This window comes from Chelon labrosus, assembly GCF_963514085.1.
Source record: "Chelon labrosus genome assembly, chromosome: 23".
Classification (NCBI taxonomy): domain Eukaryota; kingdom Metazoa; phylum Chordata; class Actinopteri; order Mugiliformes; family Mugilidae; genus Chelon; species Chelon labrosus.
In genome coordinates this window covers 4,639,573-4,652,730 of record NC_140356.1, presented here as the reverse complement: position 1 = coordinate 4,652,730, position 13,158 = coordinate 4,639,573, and the positions used below count along the sequence as shown (strand labels likewise).

General features: G+C 39.2%; 1 protein-coding gene across 1 annotated transcript; it reads left to right on the top strand.

Moving 5' to 3' along the window:
* Window positions 1-4,630: 4,630 nt before the first annotated feature.
* Window positions 4,631-11,032, top strand: LOC311508332 (NXPE family member 3-like). Its single transcript, XM_084573041.1, has 5 exons — window positions 4,631-5,872; window positions 6,699-6,994; window positions 7,790-7,860; window positions 8,490-8,693; window positions 8,777-11,032. Exons 1-5 carry the CDS (start codon window positions 5,486-5,488, stop codon window positions 9,325-9,327), a joined length of 1,509 nt encoding a protein of 502 aa, XP_084429167.1. The 5' UTR covers window positions 4,631-5,485; the 3' UTR covers window positions 9,328-11,032.
* The last annotated feature ends 2,126 nt before the right edge of the window (window positions 11,033-13,158 follow it).

The window sequence follows — 13,158 nt, the reverse complement described above, 5'->3', positions numbered from 1 at the left end:
AGAATTGTTTTACCATGCAGATAGATGACATTCTTCTTCTGGCTTAATACAGTAGAAGCACAATAGAGCATTATGGTTTATACTTTTTTGTGTTGGTTGACGTGGTCCCTTTAACAGTTTGTTGTTAGCAGGGGAAATAAAGAAAAGAGCAAGACTATATTGCTCAGTTAGCTATTCCATGTGAGCTAAAGCATTATGTCAGATATATAACTGTATTCATCTTGTTTATGTTGAGTCATACCTGATAGAAGACATTACCACGATATAATAATATAAGCCATTTCCACAGGTCCATTCTAACACCTATACAAACTTTATAGTTGAGCATCACTTCTATGCCGAGTCCTGAGACTCTGTCGGCCTAACTTGACGTGTACCTCCGCAGAAATGCAACTGCATCCCGGGCAACGGAGACTGTAACGACCGGGATTGGTGCAAAATACATTTCCTTGTTCAAGTGTCTCAGCAGCAGACAAGCACAGAACGTTCTCCTTTGTTCATCCTCCTGCACACCATCTACTCTGATGTCTTCTTTATGCTCTGTGCTGCAGTGATTTCAGTGACAGTAACTGTCGATCCACATTTATTAGCTCCAACACACACATTTGTGTGAACTACAGAGAGAAACTGAACACAGCTAACTAGTAGCCATTGAGTGTTTTAGTGACATAATTCCAGAAAACACCAGAGCACAGGTGTAAATGCTTTCACGCAGGGTACGCGTCGTATGGGGCTACGTGTTGACCAGTTGCGAAGTTTAAACCAAGCTTAACAAATGATTGACCAAAAAGAACAATCATTGGCAAGCCTACTCCTTTGTTATCTGATATCAATATCAGTGTTGATGAAATTATTAGAGGACTGTGAAGGCACTTTAGAGACACATCCTTTAAATAAAAAGGAAAGAGTATGAGAATAATGAGTAAGCATATGCAGCAAATTGACATTTAAAGGAAACTTGTCCTCAGGATTTCTCAAAGCCTCATTTGTTTGACAAGGATCTGTGGCTGATCATGGGCCTATATTTAGTGGAGTAAGCAAACTTCACACATAATCAAATAACTCCTTGCATGTAACGAATATTATTTAAAATGTGCGATAGCAAGAAGAAATTAGCATAGTACGAATCAGTGGCAGGCTGTGCATTTTCCACCTAGGCCTTGAATGCCCTCTAGTCTTATTCAACACAAGTCTTAATACGATCAAAATGATGCCACTGCTATGGAAACCATGAACAACATACAGATACGCAATAAAACCTGACGTTGCATCGTAGACAGATATCTCATATAGCGTGATGAATGCCATTAATAAAGCAAGAAACTCACTTAGAACAATTCTAACATCAGCTGTGCACCAGAACCACATATGTCAAATCCAGCAGAAGCATCAATGTCGACCCAGTATATTAACAAAAATATACATAAAAGATGGAAGTATAATTCATTTTACTCACCAGAAATAAGAAACAATTTAGAGTTCTCCTCTGTGCCTGTTAGCCAAGGGCAGCGCTCATAGTTGAAAGCTTTCCCCGGTGGGTCAGGTTAGCTAGCTCCAGGATTAGATAGACAGTTAAATAGATAAACTTTAATGTCTGTCATGAGTGACAGTAATTCATCTTCGACAGGCACATAAAAACATTTAAAAGAACATTATAAAACATATAAAACATTATAAAAATACATATAATCAGACAGTCTTCAACAAAAGGCGGCCTTTCCTCACAATATCCAGCTTTTCCCTCAAAGTCTGCCGTGAAAATGTCTTTCTAAGAAGATCTGCAACCAAGTCAAAAGCCTCTCCTTCTTCCACCATCGTGGGTTCAAAAAACAGCTATCAAAACATTTGTGCAGCTCACAACAGATGAACATGAACCTCTAGCTTGGCTTAAACGCAGCAGCTCTCTGACCGTCCAATCAGAGGACATGAAAATGCTGACGCTACCGTAGGCCACAGAGAAGGCCTAAGAATACCAACTTGAAATGTGATTGGTTAGAGGGACAGTAAACCTTCAGTTTTGGCGGCTGAAATTGCTGAAAATATGATTGGATAAAAGCTATAATGTAAAGTTACACTGCCAGAAGGACCGCAAACGAGAGCCAGACAAGCCGTGAAATGAAAAGAATAGGCTATTGGGAATAATTTAATGAGATTAATGGAAAAATATTAAAATGTTAGTCAGTGATTTTGATAAAGTTTAGGCCAGCAGAGAAGGCTTAGCTGGCCGTGACGGCCCACCACTGGTATGAATAAAATCAGTTGTTACCAAGTCAAATCACTGAAAAACCATTTCAAATGAGAAAGCAAGAGTAGGAGTATGATGAGTAAAGAGCACACATGTTGATTGTGGTACATAAGAACTTGGCCTCAGGCTTTTCACAACCTTCTTGTCTGATTGCCAGCCTCATGTGATCTGCTAAAAGGACATATACTGTATGGTAGTTTAAAAATGTCTAAATTTAAAAAAATCCAACTAAGAAATACAGCATACTATATTTGTTTTTTCTTGAGAATAAGATAATTGATGTGTAACAATTAAATGGAAAAAACGTGTCAATATAAGTTTTATAAATGTTGGGGTATTATTTTTTTGTGTTAATAAACTGAATTAATTAATTTGTCTTTTAAATTCACGTTGCAATCTAAAAAAACAACAACAGCCAAACAGTGTTAAAAGGGTGTGTAAGCTCATAGAAGAAGAATTAAAATGAAGCAAAGGGAAATCCAAAATTAAAGGTACTTGGAATACTCATGCCAGTAACTGGATATTAAAGAGTTAAAGTGATTCGAATAATTTAAAAGTGAACATCCTAAAATAAAAAAAATTAAATTTTGATTTTGATTACAGCTTTATGCTTTTCTGTGTACTGCAAATTGCTGTGCTCTGAAAATCAAAAGAGTAAATCCAAAATGCTAAAACCAGGGATAGAAATTCTTCAACAGGTATCACAAAAAAAGTTTTCAATTTAAGTAAAACAATACAGCTCCATTCGACATATAACAAAATGTATTGCATTTCTTTTGATTTAATTTGTTTTTAGTGGTTTAATTTAGGCACTATATCACCTCCATACTGAATATACAAAGTTCTTTTCATTATGGCTGTACTGTTAAGCAAAGTCACCATATTGGACCATATATTTCGGCACATGACAGTAATTACACAACATAAACCTTGCTACAGTCCTTGTATTAATTGCCTGGAAGTCAAGCAAAGAGAAAAAACCTCACTGCAACACAGTCAACTGCAGGATGGCGCTGAGATTTCATCAGAGTTCACTGTGACCGTATTAATCTCTGGCGAGGTAAAACACGCTATGTAAATGAGAAAATAAATGTTGCAGCTCTTAATATTATTTTGATATATATATATATGTATATATTTATATATATGCATGTATGTGTACTTTGGAGTAATGAGAATTCTTGTTTTATAAACGCTGAACTATATTTTTCGCACTGGGAAATATTGTACTTTGTACTCATTTGCTCTGTTCGTTGTACGTTTCCATGACTAGTTACCGTATTGAATAAGAGTTACACTTGCTCATTTTTTTTATAAAATATGATATACTGCTTTAGTAGACTATGCCACACATTACATTTAAGTCCAGAAGTAAGTTAAAGATATGATACAGATATGATAAAGGTATTAAAAGAAGAACTTTACAGTTCAATAAAATGGGCATTTCATGTAATAAAAAATAAAATAAAAAATTAGTTACTGTCTTAGCTGATCCCAATTTTGATTTTTGAGGCCGTTTCCGCCTTGTGTTTTTGCTCTGTTGTTTAATCAGAAAAACTGAAATCATTTAGAAGTTTCTCAGATCCTCCATGCCACGCCACAACTCCTATTTCTTTTCACCCGGATGAAAATAACCTTTTTAGGGGCAAACCCGACCTCGCCTCAGGGTCTTTACATCACGGCATTGAAGCAATGGTCGAAATACATCTGAACAGTCAGCAGAAGCACACATGTATCACATGGCCTGTGTGATGAACTGTTGTGAGGGTAACTTTACAGATTTCAGTGTTCGATTACAAAAGAGCACAGTGTCCACATGGATTCAAATATTTACATTGCGTTGCAAAGGGTTGACTATAATATGATGAGTAACTCACCATGTCAAATGGCCTTGGTTACTGTTTGCTCATTTAGAGAAATTTCCTGGATGACAGAAGTCAGTCTTGTACGTTGTTTGTTTGAACAGAATTGGAGATTTAGCATGCATTACTTTCAGTTACACCTCAGTTTTGTGTAACATATTTCTTTTAATCCAGAAGCAGATGAACCAGTCGCTTTACTACGCCACAGATAGAGATGAGGACTGATCACCTATCATGAAGGTCAGAAGACAGGAGGTCAGCGCTTATCTTCAGAAGTGTGGCAGCCTCTTTCTCTTCTTGGCCGTGTCTGTCTTGGTCTTCGTGCTGTGGAACATGGACATGCTGGTGGGTCCTAGTGTCTGCGTCCTGTTTAAAATGTTAAATATATAAAAACATCATTAGTTTGGAAGTGTGTTTTTTTTTTTTTTAATTACGATTGTTTCTGTTACTGGGAATACATCTCATGTCAAATATGTGCAGTGAAGCCCCTAACTGTCGGGCACTGTTGTTCTAACATGTGTTTTTACTTTGGTAAAATCTGTAAATCATTGCTATGGTCAGTTTTAAATGTCCACCTTTGACCCATTTCAAAGTTTGGCCAATACTATATATCTGCGTTTTGTGTGTGTAACCGTATTGGTGTAGCATATTGTATTTGTATTTTTTTGAAAATGTATGTAAAGCTACTGACTGTATTTTTTTCAGCTTTGCATTTTAAAATTCAAATGTCCAGTAACCTAGCATCCTTAGATGTTAAATAAATAAACATCCTATGGTGTTAAGTACTCTGGTAAAGGAGTTGTGGTGAAATGGTGGTGTTTTACCCTCATCATTAACCTTGCTTGCAGTTTCTACTCTCTCTCATTTGCCTCACTTAACCTCGCTCTCATCTACTGTGCTCTGTAAAGATTCAGCAGAGGACGTCAGTGAGGATTAATGGAATTGGATTTGCTCCATTTGTGGGGTTTGAGGAAAGTCCAGTGTCTATGAATTAAACTTATGTGTGTTTTTAAACCATAAACATCTTCCTTCCTCCTGGTTGGCCTTGGAAGCCAAACAGAAACCTATGATTTTGACATCTAGAGTGTACGGTTACGGTCCTTGCACAAGGCAGAACCTCAGTTAAATAATGCAGGAGCTTGCCCTTGTACCCTTGTACAAAGCACATTGATAAGACTTAAGTCCCTGTAGTTTTTCCATAAGTCAAGCAGGGAGAAATTCAAATCAATTGCTGCAGCTTTCATCACATGTTCTTTCACTTCCCAAAACACAGTTTATTTTGTACTTTTTAATACATCTTTGTCATCATGTCTTTACCTTCTGCCAGTTTCAGAAAAACTCCTCCATCATCATCCCGAGTGTTTCCTCCGACCCCTACATGCACCATGGCTTCTGCACCTTCCAACCTCTGTCCCCTAAGGAGGCTCTTGAGGAAGACATAATACTAGAGTCCATCGCTTGGCCTGAAACTCCCCCTTTGCCATCTCCTCTGTCCCTAAAAGTTACCAGCGATCCAGCCCACAGCAACTTCACGATTCTCCCGAGGACAGCTGGGGGACAGTGGCACGTAGGGGATTTGCTTGAGGTTACGATCAAAATGTACGACTTCCAGGGTCGCCCCAAGAAGTCTGGAGGGGACGTCTTATTTGCCCGACTGCACAACGCCGCTCTCAGTGCAGGGGTGGCAGGGCAAGTGGTAGATCATCTCAACGGCTCCTATTCCGTTGTATTCTCTTTACTCTGGGAAGGACGAGCACAAGTTGAGGTGATGTTAATAATCATATTGCAAAACTCGGTCCAAGATCTTCCAACTGCGTTGTAAGCTATGCATGTGCTTCTCACTGAGTAACTGTCACCACCTATATCAGCTTTCCTTTCATATACAGTACATGTAGTTTCCAATGATATTATTAGCAGATTTAGCTGGTTTAGACAGACATGGGATCACATTACTTGACACCATTTGCAGAGATTGACTATACAAACCATAGTGCTATCAGATTTAGCAGCTACAATCAAGCTCTCCAGCTTTTAAATTAGCTTAATGAGTTGGCTGAAAAGCTGCTTTTTAAGATTCAAGCTGAAATGAGAAATGTGCTATTGTAAATATTATGGACATTTTCCCTCTTTCCTTTATTTGCCTTTCTAACCACAAATTCCCAAACCCTGTTAGCTTGTGAAGGCAAAAGCCCAAACCCTTAAAGAGACATCAACCACCATAGAAAGGTATAACACATAATGATATGTAATATGAATAATGGACAACAAACACAGATTATGGTGAATCCCTAGACTACTATTATATATGGACTGAGGCTAATGACTACTATTTGAGGCTAAATGTAGAGTTAGCGTTGGGTGCAAGAGTTGGAGTTTAAGAGGTTGGAGTTAGGGGGTTAGGGATAACCTATGATCCTGTTAGTAGCTAGTAAACAAAACTACATATTAAAAACAGCAAAATGAAAGGTAATCAGTAACTCAATAAACTAATGGAATATATGAAATGCTTTGAGGGCCCTTACTAGCTGGACTTTACTTATAAGTCAGACACTAAGTGATGCAAACTGACCCTTGTTTCTCTGTCCTATCAGGTGACACTGGTTCACCCCAGTGAGGCAGTCACGGTGCTGCGCAGGCTAACCACTGAACAGCCCGACAGGATTAACTTCCAGAGCGTCTTCCGCTCAAGACTGCTGACTGAAACTACAACCTGTAACGTATGTCTGCGTCCAACCCAGCAGCCACTGTGCAACTACACCGACCTCCACATGGGGGAACCGTGGTTCTGCTACAAGCCAAAGAAGCTCAGCTGCGATACCAGAATCGACCACTCCAAAGGAAATTTCAATCAAAACCTCAAGCCCAAGGAGGAGAAGCTCTTTTTAAAGTGAGTGTTAAAGATGGCTATAACGTGTGCTAATGTCTGGCAGGAGTTTTGGACTTCATTATCCCAGATTCACATGGTAATCAGAGGACAATTCATGTCTGGGACCTTGACACCAGTGTTTGGTCCAAATTATGATGTTTTGTGAGGGCTTTACATTTGAATACTGCATGCATACTGCATCAGTATTCTCACAATCTGCAAGGCAAGTCTACAAGGAGAGAGAAGGACGAAGCGGTTGATGTTTATTCTGGACATTGAGGCTAACATTAGCTAGTATACTACTGCTGACAGATATTAAAAGAGACAGTTAAAACCTCACTCAGTTCTTAGTGCAGAATTGATCAGCCAGGCCTGTTCAGTCTTCTGCTTTATGTTCTTCTCATTGCCAAGAATGACTTATTTTAGAACACGTTGTTAAACCACAGCCTCACTTTTGTTGAGATCACATGAGGTGGTGTGTTGCTTCTTCTGGCTCCATGGTCTTAATAATAGCTTGTACAGGGCCTGATGCGACATTATTTTTAAATCTTGTAGTGTGTGCAGGTTTGATATTAAATTTGGTAGGATTTCAAAGTTCCTGTAGTCCAAACCAAGTTTAGGATATAAATCAGAATATTCAGTCTGAATCACTGTTGGTGACTTTAATTTTTTCCAAAAGATCGCTTATTTCTTTAAGGTGCCTTACAAAATAGAAAACTGTTGCTTACACACGTATGCATCTTTTTTTCTTTTTTCTTTTTTATAATTTTGGTTAAAGTTGCGGAGTATGATTATATTGTGTGTCCTTTGCTTCAGTGGTGTCAACTTGAAAGTCTCCATTCCAGCTTCAGGACCCGCCAATGTCACTGTGTTACCAAAAAAGAAAGGTGAAGCCCCGTTTTTACTAATACTGATGGAATATAGAAGGTGCATGTGTTACAGATTGTTAGAAGAACTTGATGTTAGCGATACATTTATTGGTAAGGAGTGAGGATAGCCCATAAGAGGCAGATAAAAATGAATTTATAACGACATCATTACAATACACTGCAAACAAAAAGTTGTTGAGGTTCTGCTTTTGGAAAGCCTTTTCTACTTTTAGCAGGTAGTTTAAAATAAGTGTTCCATACTGGATTATATATCCAGTTTGTATATGTAAAGTCCGGCTCTCGTACATCTAAAGAGCAATGAATTTACACTTAATTGCAAAACCAGTAGGTTTACTCATCCATATAACTTTGGTGTCATTTGGAGTCATTCGGAAGATATTTATATATATATATATATGTATATATATATGTATATATATATATACATATATATATATAGCCTCTAAATAACGCATTATCTGCCGCGAAACTCGTTCATTTCACCAATATTTTGTTATGTTGTGCTAGTGCTATTCCCCGTTGAGTCCGGAGTTACTTGTTATCATCATCCGGGGTCTGTAGATTGACCTACTAACCTCTGACTGGTTGATGTTATCTCTGAGTCTTAACTTTTCCTTTCTTCCCAGATCAACCTGAAGTGAAGAGCCTCAAAGTGAATTCTGGGCCCTCTGGCTATTACTACCAGGGTAAGTGGCAAGCACTAGATGGCACCATAGTTCACCACTTCAACACATCCTCAGCCAGTAAGTGTCTGGAGGGAAAGGCTGTCCACCTGTATGGAGACTCCACCATCAGACAGTGGTTTGAACACCTCACCGAAGCACTGCCAGGTAGTTGGCCCTCAGTGATTTTTGGCCCCAGTTTGAATTTCTTTACTCTCCAACCTAATCTGTTCCATTTGTAATACCTTTAGATCTAAAGGAGTATAACCTGCACAGCCAAAAGCAAGTTGGGCCTTTCTTAGCCCTGGACTATGCAAATAACATCACGGTGACGTACCGCTGTCATGGTCCTCCTATTCGTTTTGGCAACGTCCCAGTCAGCCAGCTGCGTTATATTGCCAATGAACTGCGTGGTATAACTGGAGGCCCGAACACTGTCATAGTTATTGGCATCTGGTCACACTTCAGCACTTTCCCTATAGAAATCTACATCCGACGGCTGCAGAGCATCCACAGGGCAGTGGAGCAGCTCCTGGCCAGGGCCCCAGGCACGCTGGTCGTGATCAGGACTGCAAACCCCAAAGCTTTGACGCTCTACGAGACACTGACCAACAGCGACTGGTACTCGCTCCAGCGTGACAAGGTGCTCAGGGCCGTGTTCAAAGAATTGAATGTTCATCTGGTGGATGCCTGGGAGATGGGATTGGCCCACCACCTCCCACACAGCCTCCATCCACAACCTCCCATTATCAAGAACATGATTGATGTTCTCTTGTCCTATATATGCCCTCAAATGGGCTAAAAAGGTACAAGGTTGGAAGCAGCTAGGTTTGGGTATTACTGATAACGCTATCAAATGACCAAGCTTTGAATGACACATTCCAGGAGATGCAGGAGTTCACTTACTAGTGCAGAAGCAGATTGATAAACGGATGTCAATAACAAAAGTAATTTGATAAATGCGGTTCGGTGTTTAAAACCAAAAGCATCAAAAGCAGACCAAATGTTGAACTAAAAGGGCATGAGAAAAGGACACAAACATAAAACATGTATGCTGATCTTATTATGTATCTGCGTTGAGGATCTTACCAAAACTATTCTGTAATTCAACTAAGTGGCCAAGAGACTAAGTGAACTCATATAAGGCGGTCCACTTTGCACCAGCGGAGCTACTCTATGAGGTAGCTTTTTATCGATCATCATTTATCAGTGGTAAAAAGTCCAGTGTTCGTGCTTGTTTGCAGTTTGTAGATGGTATTTACAAGATATTGTGGACAAATTAAAGTTATATGGGTATATTTACAATTTGCTAGATTAACCGACCATGTCTAAAACACAACATCATAACATATCTGCTAAAAGACAGTCCTGCTGTAGATGTTTGAAGCTACTGTACCAAAGGAAGTGGGCCTGTATATTACAGCTGCTCACATGAACATGCCTCTGCATCATTTTGGCCTCTGCTTATAAGCCTCAACTCTATCCTTAGCACACGTTTTTAAATCCAAAGTTGCTGTGGCTTACATTACTGCACTTCGGCTGACTGAGGCTTACTGAGCTCAGCCAACACTCCATTTTTTAACTAAAACATGTATGTCTGATGCAAGCTGCAGGGATGGTTAATGCACAAGAGCCTGTTTTCATCCAAGTGGCAGAAGTGCATTTGTATAATCACTTGCAGTGGTTATGTGCCTTAAATTTTTTAACTAACAAATCTCTAAAAATGTACAAATTTGAACACCGTGTCTATATAGTATATGTGTAGGAGCCATTAATGCACTTTATATTTCTGTTAGTAGTAAGGTTAAGGGATATTGTTTGGGGTTTTGTGTTTATTAGGTTATCGTTTATGTGATTATATTTATTGGGGGGATAGCGAGTCACATGGTTATGGGCAGTATATTAGTTGATATTCACCTGTTGATTTTTGGTTAGAGAGAGAGCAGGTGGTTGATCACTGTGACTATTTTTGGTTATATTTTAGAGCACGTTATCGATTGATTATCTGTTTATTTGTTAATAAATGGCTAAACTTAGTTTCGAAGTCTCAGTGGATTTTTTTGTATCGGGCCCATCAGTGACTCTTTGGATTCGCGAAGTCGCTACATTTTGTCAACAAAAAATTAAACAGGCATTAATCCCAATCATAAAGACTCTGACGGAGTAACGGAGCAGAAATCAAGAGGACGAAAAGAGGAAGAGGATGAAATACAGACGTCGGAGACAAGGTATGGAGGCAGGAGCTGGCTGTGAAACAGTTTAAGGAGCCGATGTTAAAGGAACTACAGCCAGGTAAACTCACCTGTGGATGTAACTTGGAATCATCCTTAAACGGAAGGATTGTATAATGACTAGGGGTGTAACGGTATTTGTATTCGTCCCGCGGTATCACGGTATGGGCCTCAGGGTTCGGTGCACGCAGTCATACGGCGAATACGTCTGGGTGAGTCAATTAAAACAAAGAAAAAGTCGAGTCCTCACTTCATTCCAGGTGGCGGTAATGAGCCTAAAAGCTGCCAGCTAACGTCATTAGCCTACAGAAGAGGAAAAATAGACGAAGAAGAAAAATAATTGTGAGTGTGGAGAATTATTCATATTTGCTTTATTTATTTATTTACTTATTTATTTGATTAAAGTGAAACGAGGCCCAACATTCAGTATCATGACACCTTAGCCTGATAAGTTTGATAAGTCTACTGATCCCTTACTTCAGAGAAAGGCTGGCGAAGCTGTAAAATGAATCATACCCAATCTAAAGCAAGTAAAGGTTAAATCTTTCAAAAATCTGTGTACAAACTTATTCTTTGAGGGAGAAAACACTTCATTTGAGGAAGCCCCTTTGGCTCATGGGATATAGCCAAGATCTGTTGGATAATAACTCAGTGACTGCAGAAATCCTTTATGCTGTTCCACATTTACAAGGCCAGTGTAGACCAGACTCAGCTGAACAAGGTCCAGTCTGCTGCCTGGCAATAAAGCAGCGTGTTGACTTTGGTCCGTTTAGCTTTAAATCATCCCAGCCTTTACTTCTAACCTTGTCATCATCATGTGTAACTGCAATGATTTGGGTGTTTTCACAGAGGTGGCGTATATGAGTTGTAGCAAACACCCTGGGCGTCAAAACGAAAGGTGTTCTCGTAGGGTTTTGTGGATTCCCAGCTAAACAACAACAAAAAAAAAAAGATTAATAAAAGCGGTGCAAATAGATAATTTATTGCATGGCTTTAGTTTTCAGTAGATTGCCAATGTATGCGCAGTATAATACAATACACCCAAACGTAGCATCCTGCTTTGACCCCCAAATCGGACAACTTGATTTGCTGACCAAGGTCAAAGAATAACCTACAGGCTTGAATTCATGCAAACCTGAAATTCAACCCTGTGGCTATCCATTTTCACAGAATTGTTTTACCATGCAGATAGATGACATTCTTCTTCTGGCTTAATACAGTAGAAGCACAATAGAGCATTATGGTTTATACTTTTTTGTGTTGGTTGACGTGGTCCCTTTAACAGTTTGTTGTTAGCAGGGGAAATAAAGAAAAGAGCAAGACTATATTGCTCAGTTAGCCATTCCATGTGAGCTAAAGCATTATGTCAGATATATAACTGTATTCATCTTGTTTATGTTGAGTCATACCTCATAGAAGACATTACCACGATATAATAATATAAGCCATTTCCACAGGTCCATTCTAACACCTATACAAACTTTATAGTTGAGCATCACTTCTATGCCGAGTCCTGAGACTCTGTCGGCCTAACTTGACGTGTACCTCCGCAGAAATGCAACTGCATCCCGGGCAACGGAGACTGTAACGACCGGGATTGGTGCAAAATACATTTCCTTGTTCAAGTGTCTCAGCAGCAGACAAGCAAAGAAAGTTCTCCTTTGTTCATCCTCCTGCACACCATCTACTCTGATGTCTTCTTTATGCTCTGTGCTGCAGTGATTTCAGTGACAGTAACTGTCGATCCACATTTATTAGCTCCAACACACACATTTGTGTGAACTACAGAGAGAAACTGAACACAGCTAACTAGTAGCCGTTGAGTGTTTTAGTGACGTAATTCCAGAAAACACCAGAGCACAGGTGTAAATGCTTTCACGCAGGCTACGTGTCGTATGGGGCTACGTGTAGACCGGTTGCGAAGTTTAAACCAAGCTTAACAAATGATTGACCAAAAAGAACAATCATTGGCAAGCCTACTCCTTTGTTATCTGATATCAATATCAGTGTTGATGAAATTATTAGAGGACTGTGAAGGCACTTTAGAGACACATCCTTTAAATAAAAAGGAAAGAGTATGAGAATAATGAGTAAGCATATGCAGCAAATTGACATTTAAAGGAAACTTGTCCTCAGGATTTCTCAAAGCCTCATTTGTTTGACAAGGATCTGTGGCTGATCATGGGCCTATATTTAGTGGAGTAAGCAAACTTCACACATAATAAAATAACTCCTTGCATGTAACGAATATTATTTAAAATGTGCGATAGCAAGAAGAAATTAGCATAGTACGAATCAGTGGCAGGCTGTGCATTTTCCACCTAGGCCTTCAATGCCCTCTAGTCTTATTCAACACAAGTCTTAATACGATCAAAATGATGCCACTGCTATGGAAACCATGA

Excerpts from the sequence above, each read along its gene's own strand:
- LOC311508332 (XM_084573041.1), top strand. The coding sequence starts at position 5,486 with ATGCACCATGGCTTCTGCACCTTCCAACCTCTGTCCCCTAAGGAGGCT. Across the intron at positions 7,861-8,489 it reads TGTGTTACCAAAAAAGAAAG|ATCAACCTGAAGTGAAGAGC; the intron begins GTGAAGCCCCGT and ends CTTTCTTCCCAG. Across the intron at positions 8,694-8,776 it reads CCTCACCGAAGCACTGCCAG|ATCTAAAGGAGTATAACCTG; the intron begins GTAGTTGGCCCT and ends TAATACCTTTAG.